Source organism: Sesamum indicum, linkage group LG11 (genome assembly GCF_026168435.1).
Source record: "Sesamum indicum cultivar Baizhima isolate 11 linkage group LG11, ASM2616843v1, whole genome shotgun sequence".
Taxonomy (NCBI): domain Eukaryota; kingdom Viridiplantae; phylum Streptophyta; class Magnoliopsida; order Lamiales; family Pedaliaceae; genus Sesamum; species Sesamum indicum.
The window spans coordinates 7582182-7595433 of NC_142667.1; the positions used below are offsets into that span (position 1 = coordinate 7582182).

Consider the following 13252-nt stretch of genomic DNA (forward strand, 5'->3'; position numbering starts at 1 on the left):
CGGGGCCGCGGGTACTTAGGAGGGAGGAGAACGTTACTAAAAAGTCAAATGTTCTACAACCCGAAACACCTCGGACTTCTTCCTTTATGCAGTTCGAAGAGAGCGAGCCACCAACATTGGACACGCATGCGCCTCCCGCTCGACGTGGAGACAAGAAACGCGAGGACAAGGGTAAGGCATAGGTTATTTCTAATACTTTTGATGTCTTACAGATACTTGATGATGTGAATGAAGCTATTGGGGGTCCTAATCTAAGCAGCCCCAAACACGGTGATCCATGTTGAATATGGCAATTTGGAATGTGCATGGCCTGAACAAGAGGGACCATCAGCTAGAAGTGAAAGATCTTGTTGCTGAGTTCAGGTTACATTTTCTTGGTCTCCTTGAAACTCGGGTTCGTTTGAATAATGCTCCTCAGATTCAGTCTTTTTTATTACTGCAATGGAAATGGTTTGTGGATTATGTGACGACGGGTAATCGTATCTGGATTGCATGGGATGATAATGTTATTAATGTTGATGTGGTGGAGCTGGGCACACAATTTATACACTGTCACCTCACTATTCGAGCACTTCAGGAATTCGTTCACGTTACCATCATTTATGGGGCCAATGAGTTAGCGGACAGACGAGAACTCTGGGACTATATCACTACATTATCCATCCAATGTGTGGATACCCCGTGGTTAGTTGGGGGTGACTTCAATGCTGTTCGGGATCTTAGTGAGGTCTGCGGAGCTTCTGGAGACATAAGGCTGGCAATGGAGGAATTTAATAATTGCATCCAGAACGCAGGATTGCTTCCTTTACCCATGCAGGGGGAATGGTACACATGGCACAATTGCAGTGTAGGCCCCCGGAATCTATGGAAACGGCTGGATAGGATACTTATTAATGACACATGGAACGCTCGCTTCGCCGCTTCATCTTACTCGAGCCTTACACCGCGTACCTCGGATCACTCACCGATGGTCCTGTATGGAGACAGACAACAACAGTTGGGAGGTATGTTCCGGTTTGACAATTATCTTACCTTATGTTGGAGTACCGATGTACGCGGTGACTCGGAAATTAAAAGCATTGAAACCAGTTTTTCGAGAACAGAGAAGGAATAAGGGAGATTTATCGCACAATGTGCAGTTGGCTAAGGGTTTTCTTGAAGCAGCACAAATCCTGGTTAGCTCGAACAGACAGGAGGATTTGTTCCTACTCCTGGAGCACTGCTGTCGAATGGTCTTGGCAAAAGCGGCGAAGCTCGAGGAAATCATGCTTTGTCAGAGAGCTAAAATGGAGTGGATGAAGGGGGGTGACCAATGTTCCAGAGTATTCTTCCGCAAGATTGCGCAACGAAGGATAGCGAGGAGAATCTTGCAAATTAACGATGAACATGGAGTTACCCACAGGGAGCAAGAGGCGGTGATTAATGAATTTGTCTCCTTCTACCATAACCTGCTAGGAGGAGAGAGATGTCGGGACATGGTGGATATTAGGTTCCTTAGATCATGGGCACGACATTTGCTGACAGATGAAGAGGCCAATTCTATCTTATTGCCTTTCAACATTTGCTCCTCTTGACTAGAAGTTGATTTATTTGTAACAACTCAAGTGTGTGTCTCAGTTGTACCAAATGATCATCCCAGTTACGGATATAGACAAAATATCATCTAAAAACACCAATATGAATTTCCTCAAATAAAGTTGGAGGACCTTATTCATGAATGCTTAAAAGGTTGAAGGTGCGTTAGTGAGACCGAATGGCATGACTAAGAACTCTAGTGCTCGTGATATGTTCTAAATGTTGCTTTAAATATATCTTGTTCCTGCATATGGATTTGATGATACTCCAATCTCAAGTCCAGCATGGAAAAATACTTGGCAGTGTGTAGTTCATCCAAAAGTTCTTCTATTACCAAAATTAGGAAATTTATCCTTCACGGTGTGTTTATTTAGCTCCCTGTAATCATACACAATCACCATGAATTTTCTTTTTTTTTTTTTTTTTATCTGAAGGGCTGATTTAGTACAATATTATCTAAAACATTATACGCAACTCAAAATGGGTTAAACACGACACTTTTATTATTAGTTGTTACCTTAGGTGTTTGTTTTTCCTTTCATAATATTTCGATATGAGTCATCATTTTAAACGCTGACTCCGGCCAATTCCTTTTTTTCAAATCAATTACTATTTATTAGTTGAAGTAATATATACAATTTAATTAATACTCAATAATTATTAATTATTGCTTTAAAATTTTAAATTTTTATTTGATGATTTATTAAATATTTTAATAAATAAATATTATTAAGTATTTTTAATAAATACATTTTATTATTATTTTATTATCTTTATTAATTAAAAATAATATGATGATGTTGTGGAGCTCAACTTCAAATAATCATTTATTGTTAGATCATTGATATTGCGAATTATTGTTTATTTAATTCATTCGCAATATATGAGTTGTTTTTATTTTGTTGTCGATATAAATCGTATCTGATTAAATACATGGAAGAATTATCACTTTTGTCCAATAAATACAGGGTGGTAGTTTTAATATGTACAAATATTTGTTTTGACAATTTTGTTTTTTAATATTAAGAATTTCGCACATTAACAATAAAGTTGGCCGATAATTGAAGTGCACGTGACCAGTTTCATTGTATGCACTTTTTCGACCGTTTAAGCACATTCCGGCCATGTAATTGTCCTAAAGGTTCAATCTTTTAAAATTACAGAACAATATTGCCAAAATAAATTCGTACAAGACTAAAATTGTCATCCTCATACATTTATAGGACTTAATTCTAATTTTTCAAGAATAAAGTATAAGCCCGTGTAGTTTGTTTGATTAAGCATGATAAGATTGTTTATCATATTTAATCATACGTTTGGTTTGTATGATTAGAGCTCGATATCAATATTGAACCATGTCTTACAATCTTAATTTATGGGATAATGGGAATGTTTACTGAAAATTCTACTTTTACAGAAATGATTTTTGTAGAAAAAATTGAAAGTTGCAGCAGAATAAAAAATGGGTAGTTTTTGTAAAAAAAGTGAAAAATAAACAAAAACTAAATTGGATAGTGTTTAAAAAAAAGTTACTTCTGCATCGTTCTTCTTAGGGCAGGGGTGTCCACGTACTTGCTTCTAATAGAGGTCGTTCTATACTACTTTCTTTCTTCTCTTATGATAGAAAGAGGAAAAGATCATTCCTAAATGCAGTCGTGATCAACTATACGATATCACCAAACACACCTTGGTACTTTCATTTTAGCTCAACCAAACCTTAGCTTCCCGTACCCTTTTTATGAGTTAGGAGACAAAAGAAGGCAGAATGCAAAGAAAAAGCACCCAATACAATATACAAGTGGGATCTGCACTATGAGCAAGTTGCGCAGTTCTCCCCTTGGCTTCATTTAATCAAAAGTCTAGGATTGAGCCCTTCTATGAAAAATTTGGTATGAAGTCGTAGATGCGCCTTCCGAATGGCATTCACTCCTCCAAGCGAGGGAATTGGCGCAACTCGGCACCACAACAGACTTAAATAAAGAACCCTCAGGAGTGGGCTCTAACATTTGAAGCCAGAGTCGTCTTCCGTTTATAACTTTACAAAAAGAACCCCGTACAGAGTCTTTTAACTAACAACTAAGCTATTAGAACCAAGCTAAGCAAAGGCAAGGAGCCATTCTCAAGTAGGCCACTTTCATTCCTCTTATTGGCAGTGGAAGTGGTGATTTGTTCGTCGTTCTACTAAAAAAAGTTTTACATAAAGAAGTGACTACACCCAAAGGATAGAGGGACTTACTCCCACAAACTTAATTGATGAAAGATTATTTTGTTCCCATTTATTAAAAAAAAATACTTTTTTTTTAGCGAAACGGAAGAGCATAACATATAACTCCACTCCAAGAGTAGAAGGAAAAAAGCAGTTCCAAGACAACAAACCAAAACTAAGAACTAAGAAATAGGAAAAGGTAACAAAACAGCTAGAAAAAAACCAAGGTAATTAAATAGAAAGAAGGATCCCATGGTGAGCCTGGCGGGATTGCTCCATCTCCTTAGTGGCCTGAAATCCCTTCGGAAAACTTTTTTTTTTTTTTTTTGGGTAAATGTAATTTTCATTAACTGAAGAATAGTAGTACAACACAGTGTTTATCAGTTGGTTTCTCCCGTTACAGACCACGGGATACGCCATAGTCTGTATAAGGCACATGTGCTAACTGAACAAGCTAAATTAATGCTAAGAATCTTCTGCTTAACATCGTTAACAATCAAGAAAGCCAAAGTGGTCGCTGTTCTTTCTTCATGCTCGAATCGCCTCAGGTTCCTCTCCCCCCAAAAATGATAAACACAAGAAGCAAGCAATGCTCTATAAGCAAGGTTGACAATATGCTTGCCCCTCCATTTTCGTGCTGCCCAATCAATGTGATTTGCCCAATCTCGGTTAGGCCATGGAAATCGGACCAATCTGCGAATCTCGGAAAGACACCGTCGGCAAACGTCAAGTGGAATATTTGGGTTATGTTATCATAGAAGATGGAATTGTATTTGATCAGTTGAAGATGTAAGCTATGCTTGATTGGTGGCCACTACAGATGTCAAAAGAGCTGAGAGGATTCCCTGGCCTCACCGAATATTATCAAAGGTTCATAACAGAATACAGACAGTTAGCACGACTTTTGTCATAATTCTTGGAGAAGGATAAGTTTGTGTGGATTGAAGTTACTTCTGATACCTTTGCACAATTGAAAAAAGCAATAAGTCATGCCCACGTTCTCGTTCTTCCAAACTTTTCTAAAGAATTTACAGTGGAGATAGATGCATCATGTTCTAGAATAGGAGTTGTCTTGCTGCAACTAGGGAGGCCTATCTCGTATATGAGCAAAACACTGAGTGATAAGCAACTTGGAATGTTAGTATATGATAAGGAGATGTTTTCTACGGTCACAACGGTGTTGGAATAGAGACCTTACCTCATAGGGAGACATTTTTTCTTAAAAACGGACAACCAAAGTCTTAAGCATCTCATGGAGCAGAAGATATCCACCCCAAGCCAACAAAGGTAGATCTCAAAATTGATGGTATGCGACTACATATTTGTTACAAAATAGGTCAAGAAAACGTAGTTGCTATGGTCTTTCCTCAATTCAACATCTAGGTAATGAAAGAATCATTTCTCTTAATAGTATGACCTCTATTGACATTAGGCTACTAGACACGATCAAGGAGAATTGGGCTGATGACGGGAAAATTCATGGATTGATACAACTTACGAGTTGAAATCCTGATAGCAAACCACATTATTCGTGGAAGGGGGGCATTTCAACTTGCAAAGGGAAACTGATGGTAGGGTGAAGTATTTTGCAATTATTCCATGGTAGTTCACTAAGAGAGTAGGTATGGAGAATACCCTCCATAGAATCAAAAGTGTAGCATATTGGAAGTGTCTGAAACAAGATGTGCATGGGTTTATCAAGAATTCCATTGTTTGCCAAAACAACAAACATGAAAATGTATTGCCACCAAGACTATTGCAGCCGCTGTAGGTCCCAAATAGAATATGGGAAGATAGAAAGATTGCTCACCTCGGTAGGAAAGAACACGATCTTGATTGTGGTCAATAAGTTGAGCAAATATGCTCACTTCTTAGCTCTCAAACACCTATTTTCGGCAATTGTGGTTTCTAAGCTATTCATGGAGAACATTTTCAAGTTAAGTGGAATGTCGAAGTCAATTGTTAGTGATAAAGATTCGATATTTTGAGCAGATTTTGGCAACAGTATTTTTCAGTTACAAAGGGTCAAACTCAATCCATCCAGAGCTTATCACCCGCAAATAGATATTCAAACCGAGGGTACTAATAAATGAATTGAATGCTACTTGTGTTGCATGACAGGAGATCAACCTAGGTAATGGGCATACTGGTTACCGCTTGCAGAATGGTGGTACAATACCTAATTTCATTCTTCTATTCGGATTACTCCATATGAGGCAGTTTACGAGTAGCCCCCACCAACACCGATACCATATGAGACTTTTGTTCCTCTCTAAAGGTTAACAAAAGCTTACAACATAGGAAAGCCACCATTAGGATACACAAGGAACATCGTAACAATGCTCAGCACAGAATGAAGGTTGAAGCAGATACGAATAAAAGTGAAAGGGAATTTGCAGTGGGAGACTTGGTTTTTTTGAAGCAGGGACCTTACAAACAGACAACCTTGAAATTACACAACATTCAAAAGCTTGCACAGAGGTTCTTCGGGCCCTTTAAGTTGTTGGAGCAAGTTGGAGCTTAGCCTAGAAGCTGGAGCTACCGGAGGGGACAAGAATTCACTCTGTCTTTCATGTTTCACAGCTTGAAAAAGAAACTAGCTTATTGTCGTGCGTGCCATATTAATCCACTACACTTATCATGGGTATGTCATTTGGAACCAGAAGTTGTGCTACATCATTGCTTAGTTAAGAGGAACAATAGGCCTATGACTCAAGTCCTTGTCAAGTGTTACAATGCGCCATCTAACGAGAGTTTGTGGGAGAATTTGTATGATCTATAGGCTCGGTTTCCTAACTTCAGTCCTTGAGGACAAGGACGTTTTCAGAGCAAGGGAAATTGCAGCCCATGGTAACGGGCTTTCTTGATTAAGGGTTAATTAAGATTTATTAATTAAATAAAATTTAGTTAATAATAGTATTAGATACAAGCCTAAGTCTAGCTGAAAGGTGAACCTAAAGAGTCAAACACAACTCACCAGAAAGGAACAAGGAATTAATTTGAAATTAATTTCACAAGTAATTGGATTACTTACAAAGAGAGATCCATTAGATGGAAAGGGCCCAAGAATAAATTAATAATATTAATTTATATTAGACTTTTCCTTATAATTTAATAAGTTGGATCTTATTAAATAATAAAGATAATCTGGGCTTGTATATTTAATTAGATTAAATACAAGTTGGGCTCAATTAAGTGGATTTTTATTAAATTAGATTTAAATAAAAAAAATCATTGGACTTGTATTTTTTAAAGGTAAAAATAGGCCAACCCACTAATTTTGAGCCCATCGAAAATTTCATGGAAGAAAATAAATGGCTAGCAAATTGTATTTCTGGAAAGTGCAATTTTCTGGGATCTATTTATTTGGAATAAAGAGAAATATGCCTTGTAAATAATAGAAAGTATTTAGAAATATTATTAATTATCAACCAAGGTATATATATATATGAAATATAATTATTTGAGAAATAATTATAATCATAATCACACAACACAAACAAACCTTCCCTCATCTCTTCCTACCTTTCGGCCGCCCCCTCTCTAGTGCACTTACGTGCGATTTTCTTCTATGTTCTCTTCTAGCAAAGAAGATGTAGAGATTCTGACTCTAGTGTGGTGTGGACGAATTAGAGGGCTGCACGTAGGAGCCTCAAGTGAAGAGCATTTCAAGAAATCGTGAAAAACGAATGTATTGTTTTTCACCCTCTTAATTTTGATTTTCTGGTTCATACATCAGCCCCATATTTGCGTTTTATTTTAGTACATCGAACACCCGAGAACTCTAAGGGCACACCCTTTGAATTCATTTAATTTTGCATTTAATTTTTGTTATTATACATTTTTGCTTTACTACTTCCGCTAGCGCGTTCCCAAGCTGTACCACGCGATCCTTGAGGATTTTGTAGAAGGATTGCCCACCTTGGTAGGAAAGGACACGATCTTGGTGGTAGTCGATAAGTTGAGTAAATATGCTCAGTTCTTAGCTCTCAAACACCCATTTTCGGCTATTGTGGTTGCTAAGCTATTCACGGAGAACATTTTCAAGTTAAGTGGGATGCCGAAGTCAATTATCAGTGATAGAGATTCGATATTTATGAGCAGATGTTGGCAAGCGTATTTTCAGTTGCAAAGGGTCAAACTCAAGCTATCCACAGCTTACCACCCGCAAAAGGGATGGTCAAACCGAGGTTATTAATAAATGCCTTGAATACTACTTGTTGCATGACAAGAAATCGACCTAGGGAATGGGCACATTGGTTGCCGCTTGCGGAATGGTGGTACAACACCTCATTTCATTTTTCTACTCGGACTACTCCTATGAGGACGTTTACGAGTAGCCCCCACTAACACCGATACCATACAAGACTTCAAGTTCCTCTCTGGATGCTGTTAACAGAAGCTTACAACATAGGAAACCCACTGTCAGGATACTCAAGGAACATCTTAACAATGCTCAGCATAGAATGAAGGTTCAAGCAGATAAGAAGCGAAATGAGAGGGAATTTGCAGTGGGAGGCTTGGTTTTTGTGAAGCTCCGACCTAACAAACAGACATCCTTGAAATTACACAACATTCATAAGCTCACACTAAGGTTGTTCGGGCTGCTTAAGGTGTTGCAGCGAGTTGGAGCTATAGCCGACAAGCTGGAGCTGCCGAAGGGGACAAGAATTCACCCTGTGTTTCATGTTTCACTACTTAAAAAGAAAACAGACTCATTATCGTGCGCGCTATATTTACCCACAACACTTATCATGGGCATGTCATTTGGAACCGAAAGTTGTGTTTGATCGCCGTTTAGTCTAGTGGAACAGTAGGCCTATGACTTAATCCTTGTCAAGTGGTACAATGTGCCATCTGAAGAGACATTGTGGGAGAATTTGTATGATCTGTAGGCTCCGTTTCCCTACTTCAGTCCTTAAGGACAAGGACGTTTTCAAAGCCAGGAAAATTGTAACCTATGATGACGAGCTTTCTTGATTAAGTGTTGATGAAGATTTATTAATTAAATGGGATTTAATTAATAATAGTGTTAGACACTAGCCTAAGTATAGCTGAAAGGTGAACATGAAGAGTTACACACAAATCACTAGAAAGGAAACAAGAAATTAATTTTGAATTAATTCCACAAGTAATTAGATTACTTACAGAGAGAGAGATCCATTAGATGGAAAAGGGCCCAGAAATAAATTAATAGCATTAATTTATATTGGCCTTGTCCTTATAATTAAATAAGTTGGATCTTATTAAATAATGAGGATAATCTGGGCTTGTGTATTTAATTAGATTAAATACAAGTTGGGCTCAATAAGTGGATTTTTATTAAATTAGATTTAAATAAAAATTCATTTGGCTTATATTTTTTAAAGGAAAAAATCGGCCAACCCACTAATTTTGAGCCCATAAAAAATTTCATGGAAAGAAATAAATGGCTAGCAAATTGTATTTCTGGAAAGTGCAATTCCAACCATTTTTGGGGATCTCTTTATTTGAAATAAAGAGAAATATGTCTTGTAGATAATAGAATATATTTATAAACATTCTTAATTATCAAACAAGGTATATATATGAAATAAAATTATTCGGTAAATAATTATAATCAGAATCACACAACACAAAAAAAACTTCCCTCCTCTCTTCCTACCTCTCGGCCGCCCCCTCTCTTGTGTACTTAAGTGCAATTTTCTTATCTCATTCTCTTCTAACAAAGAAGACATAGAGATCCCGACTCTAGTGTGGTATGGACGAATTAGAGGGCTGCTACGCAGAAGCCTCAAGTGAAGAGCATTTCAAGAAATCGTAAAAAATGAATGTATTATTTTTCACTATCTTAATTTTGGTTTTATGGTTCATACATCAGCCCCATTTTTGCGTTTTATTTTAGTACATCGAACGTCCGAAAACTCCAAGGGTACAACCCTTGGATTCGTTTACTTTTGCATTTAATTTTTATTATTACATGTTTTCGCTTTGCCGCTTCCGCTAGCACGTTCCCAAGTCGTACCACACTATTCTTCAGGATTTTGTACAAGGATTGCCCACCTTAGTAGGAAAGGACACAATCTTGGTGGTCGTCGATAAGTTGAGCAAATATGCTCATTTCTTAGCTCTCAAACACCCATTTTTGGAGGTTATGGTTGCTAAGCTATTCACGGAAAACATTTTCAAGTTAAGTGGGATGCCGAAGTCAATTGCCAGTGATAAAGATCCGGTATTTATGAGCAGATTTTGGCAAGAGTATTTTTAGTTGCAAAGGTTCAAACTCAAGCCATCCACAACTTACCACCCACAAAGGAATGGTCAAACCGAGGTTATTAATAAATGCCTTGAATGCTACTTGCGTTGCATGACAGGAAATCGACCTAGGGAATGGGCATACTAGTTGTCGCTTGTGGATTGGTGGTACAACACCTCATTTCATTCTTCTATTTGGACTACTCCTATGAGTCCATTTACGAGTAGCCCCCACCAACACCGATACCATACAAGACTTTGGGTTTCTCTCGGAGGTTGTTAACAGAAGCTTACAACATAACGAAGCCACTGTAAGATACTTAAGGAACATCTTAACAATGCTCACCATAGAATGAAGGTCCAAGAAGATAAGAAGCGAAGTGAGAGGGAATTTACAATGCGAGACTTGGTTTTTGTGAAGTTCCAACCTTACAAACAGACATCCTTGAAATTACACAACATTCATAAGCTTACACCAAGGTTCTTCAAGCCTTTTAAGGTGTTGCAGCGAGTTGGAGCTGTAGTCAATAAGTTGGAGCTGCTGAAGGGGACAAGAATTCACCCCGTCTTTCATGTTTCACTACTTAAAAAGAAAACAGACTGATTGTCGTGTGCGCTATATTTACCGACAACACTTATCACGGGCATGTCATTTGGAATCGGAAGCTATGCTTGATCGTCGTTTAGTCAAGTGGAATAATAGGTCTAGGACTCAAGTCCTTGTCAAGTGGTACAATGTGCCATCTGAAGAGAGATTGTGGGAGAATTTGTATGATCTGTAGGCTCGGTTTCCCAACTTCAATCCTTAAGGACAAGGACGTTTTCAAAGGGAGGGAAATTGAAACCAGAAAACTAAACATAAGAAAAAACGTAATAAGGTAGGAGCAAAAATAAATCGCGCTAGAGCAACAATGCATTAACAATTACGGGGAGAAGGAACTCACTTGAGATGTATAAATATGATTCGGTTGTCACAAAGACGGATAGCGCAATTTCTGGTGAGTTCTTCTCCTCAGTTTTCCTGTTTCTGTTTCTGTTAAGCTTGGCGCAGAGAAATTACACCAGGATTAATCCAAGCGCTCGATCCTCTGAGCTTCTCTCTATTTTCTCAGCTCAACTATTTCAGCACGAACTTATAAACTTACAGTGTTGACGAAGTTTTCTAGGTGGACTTCTGTTCAAGATGAACGACAGTAACATGCAGTATGTAAGGGTGACCCTATTACAATCCCAAACGCGCTTCACCCCACAACGTGTTTGTGTTGGGTTTCTGTTATCATGTTTTTGCTCATATTTCAACTCAAATGGAAAATAAGCTTGTGAATTGTCGACAATTCATAGAAGCTTCTGCCTTGCTTGCTCGAAAATTCCCAGGTTATAAAGAAGTGGCAAATGACTTGTTGTCACTAAACATAAAAATTTTTAGTGATAATTTATTTCTTTTCACGAAAAAGAGAGACAACTTGGAATTATTTAGTGATAAGATTTCTACATTTAAGTGATAGTTCCGTTGTCACTAATTCAAAAAATTTGATATAAAAAAAGTAGTTGTGAAAAAAATTTATTGTGATTAAATTCAAAAAATTTTAGTGATCATAGTTTTTTGTGATAATATATTTGTCGCTCAAAAGCTTATTTCTAATCACGGGTAGTGACAATATATTTGTGATTCTATTTATTTTGTCCTGCTAAGTTGTGTCACTAATTTTTGCGGTGACTACTTAATATATAATCTATCACTAATAATTATATTGCGTAAGATATAAATTATTGTCATTAATTAAAATATATCTCTGTTGATAATTTTAAAATTATCATCCTTAATATTTTGACATTGAAATTATTCTTTATTGTAACTTCTTAATAATTTGAAAAAAATTATCATCCTTACTTTCTTTTATTAGTGTAGTAAAAATATTAAGAAAACAATAATTTGAAATTAATGGAAAAATTAAACAAAATTTCGAGTTATAATCATGTCCGACAACATATATATAGAGAGAAAAATATCAGCATTGCTTTGTGCTGATGCTATGTCAAACTATACTCCGCAGATCCAACTCATTATTTAAAAAAATAAATAAATATTAGTGATAGAATATTAAGTAAAAATAATTAAATTTATCGTTAAGTATGTCTAATAAGTGATAAAAAAAATTGCTATTTTGTCAGGATAATAATTTTAATAGGGGAAATCATCTTATCAAAGTCGTCTCCTATTATATTTTAAAAAGTTATTTGCGGTAATAAAACTTATTATCATTTAATATATATATTCGGATTGCCGTATGTAAGTTGTTGGAATGGTCTTTCGTTGCCTGTATCAGTTCAATTTGCTTCTTGTTGGTGCGCTTTTTTGTCATATTTTTTTCATAGCACATTGCTATCAGTTGTTATAGACTAATGTTACAAACACTAATGTTATAGACGTCATTTTCGTCTTTGCGACATGTCTAATGTAGTGAATAATTATAGGATAAATTACAATGACCTCTCCTAACGTTTGTCATAATTATGAATATTTTCTCGTTGTTTGAAAAATTACAAATATTTCCTAATGTTTGATAAATTATGTTATCTTTGGATGAGGGTATGAAATTGTCAATTTTGCCCGTACTGTATTTTTTTTATTTTTTTTAAAAAATTAAAAACTTATAAAAAAAATCGAATAGAATGGATGAAAAAGTTTTAAAAATTATAAAAAGATTATCAATTTAGTCGATAAAAAATATTAAAAACTTATTAACAATAAGAAAAATCTAGAGAACAATTTATATAAGATAAAATTAAATGTACGAGAACATGTGATCTTCTCCCTCTTTATTTGTTATGCAGTTGAAGTTTAGTCAAAAATAATTGAAAGATTTAGAAATTAAAAAATTATATCAAATAAGAAAATTTTCGATAATCATCGTAAATATTGAATAATTAATATACTAAAAAAATAAAATATTTTCAATAAAAAACATTAAGTAATGAAACAAAAAAGTGGATATATCAGGAGCATCGATGATCTCTCTTTTCATTTGTTATGTATGAAATTAATTTTTAATACTAATTACAAAATTATATGCGATACAACACTTATCTCAACATACGATGTAAGTGGTGAAAACTCTCTATCAAAGGTCAGTCAATCTACGAATGAAAGAAATTTTTAGGCATTATCCCAACAATGAAAATTTTCACTGTAGTAAACTATGTATAAATAGGAAGTGTAAATTCAATTATGATTAA

General features: G+C 36.0%; 1 protein-coding gene across 1 annotated transcript; it reads left to right on the top strand.

Moving 5' to 3' along the window:
* Window positions 1-286: 286 nt before the first annotated feature.
* Window positions 287-1574, top strand: LOC148785065 (uncharacterized). Its single transcript, XM_088875216.1, has 2 exons — window positions 287-1004; window positions 1090-1574. The coding sequence occupies exons 1-2, from the start codon at window positions 287-289 to the stop codon at window positions 1572-1574; spliced, it is 1203 nt and encodes a 400-aa protein (XP_088731342.1).
* Window positions 1575-13252: the final 11678 nt, after the last annotated feature.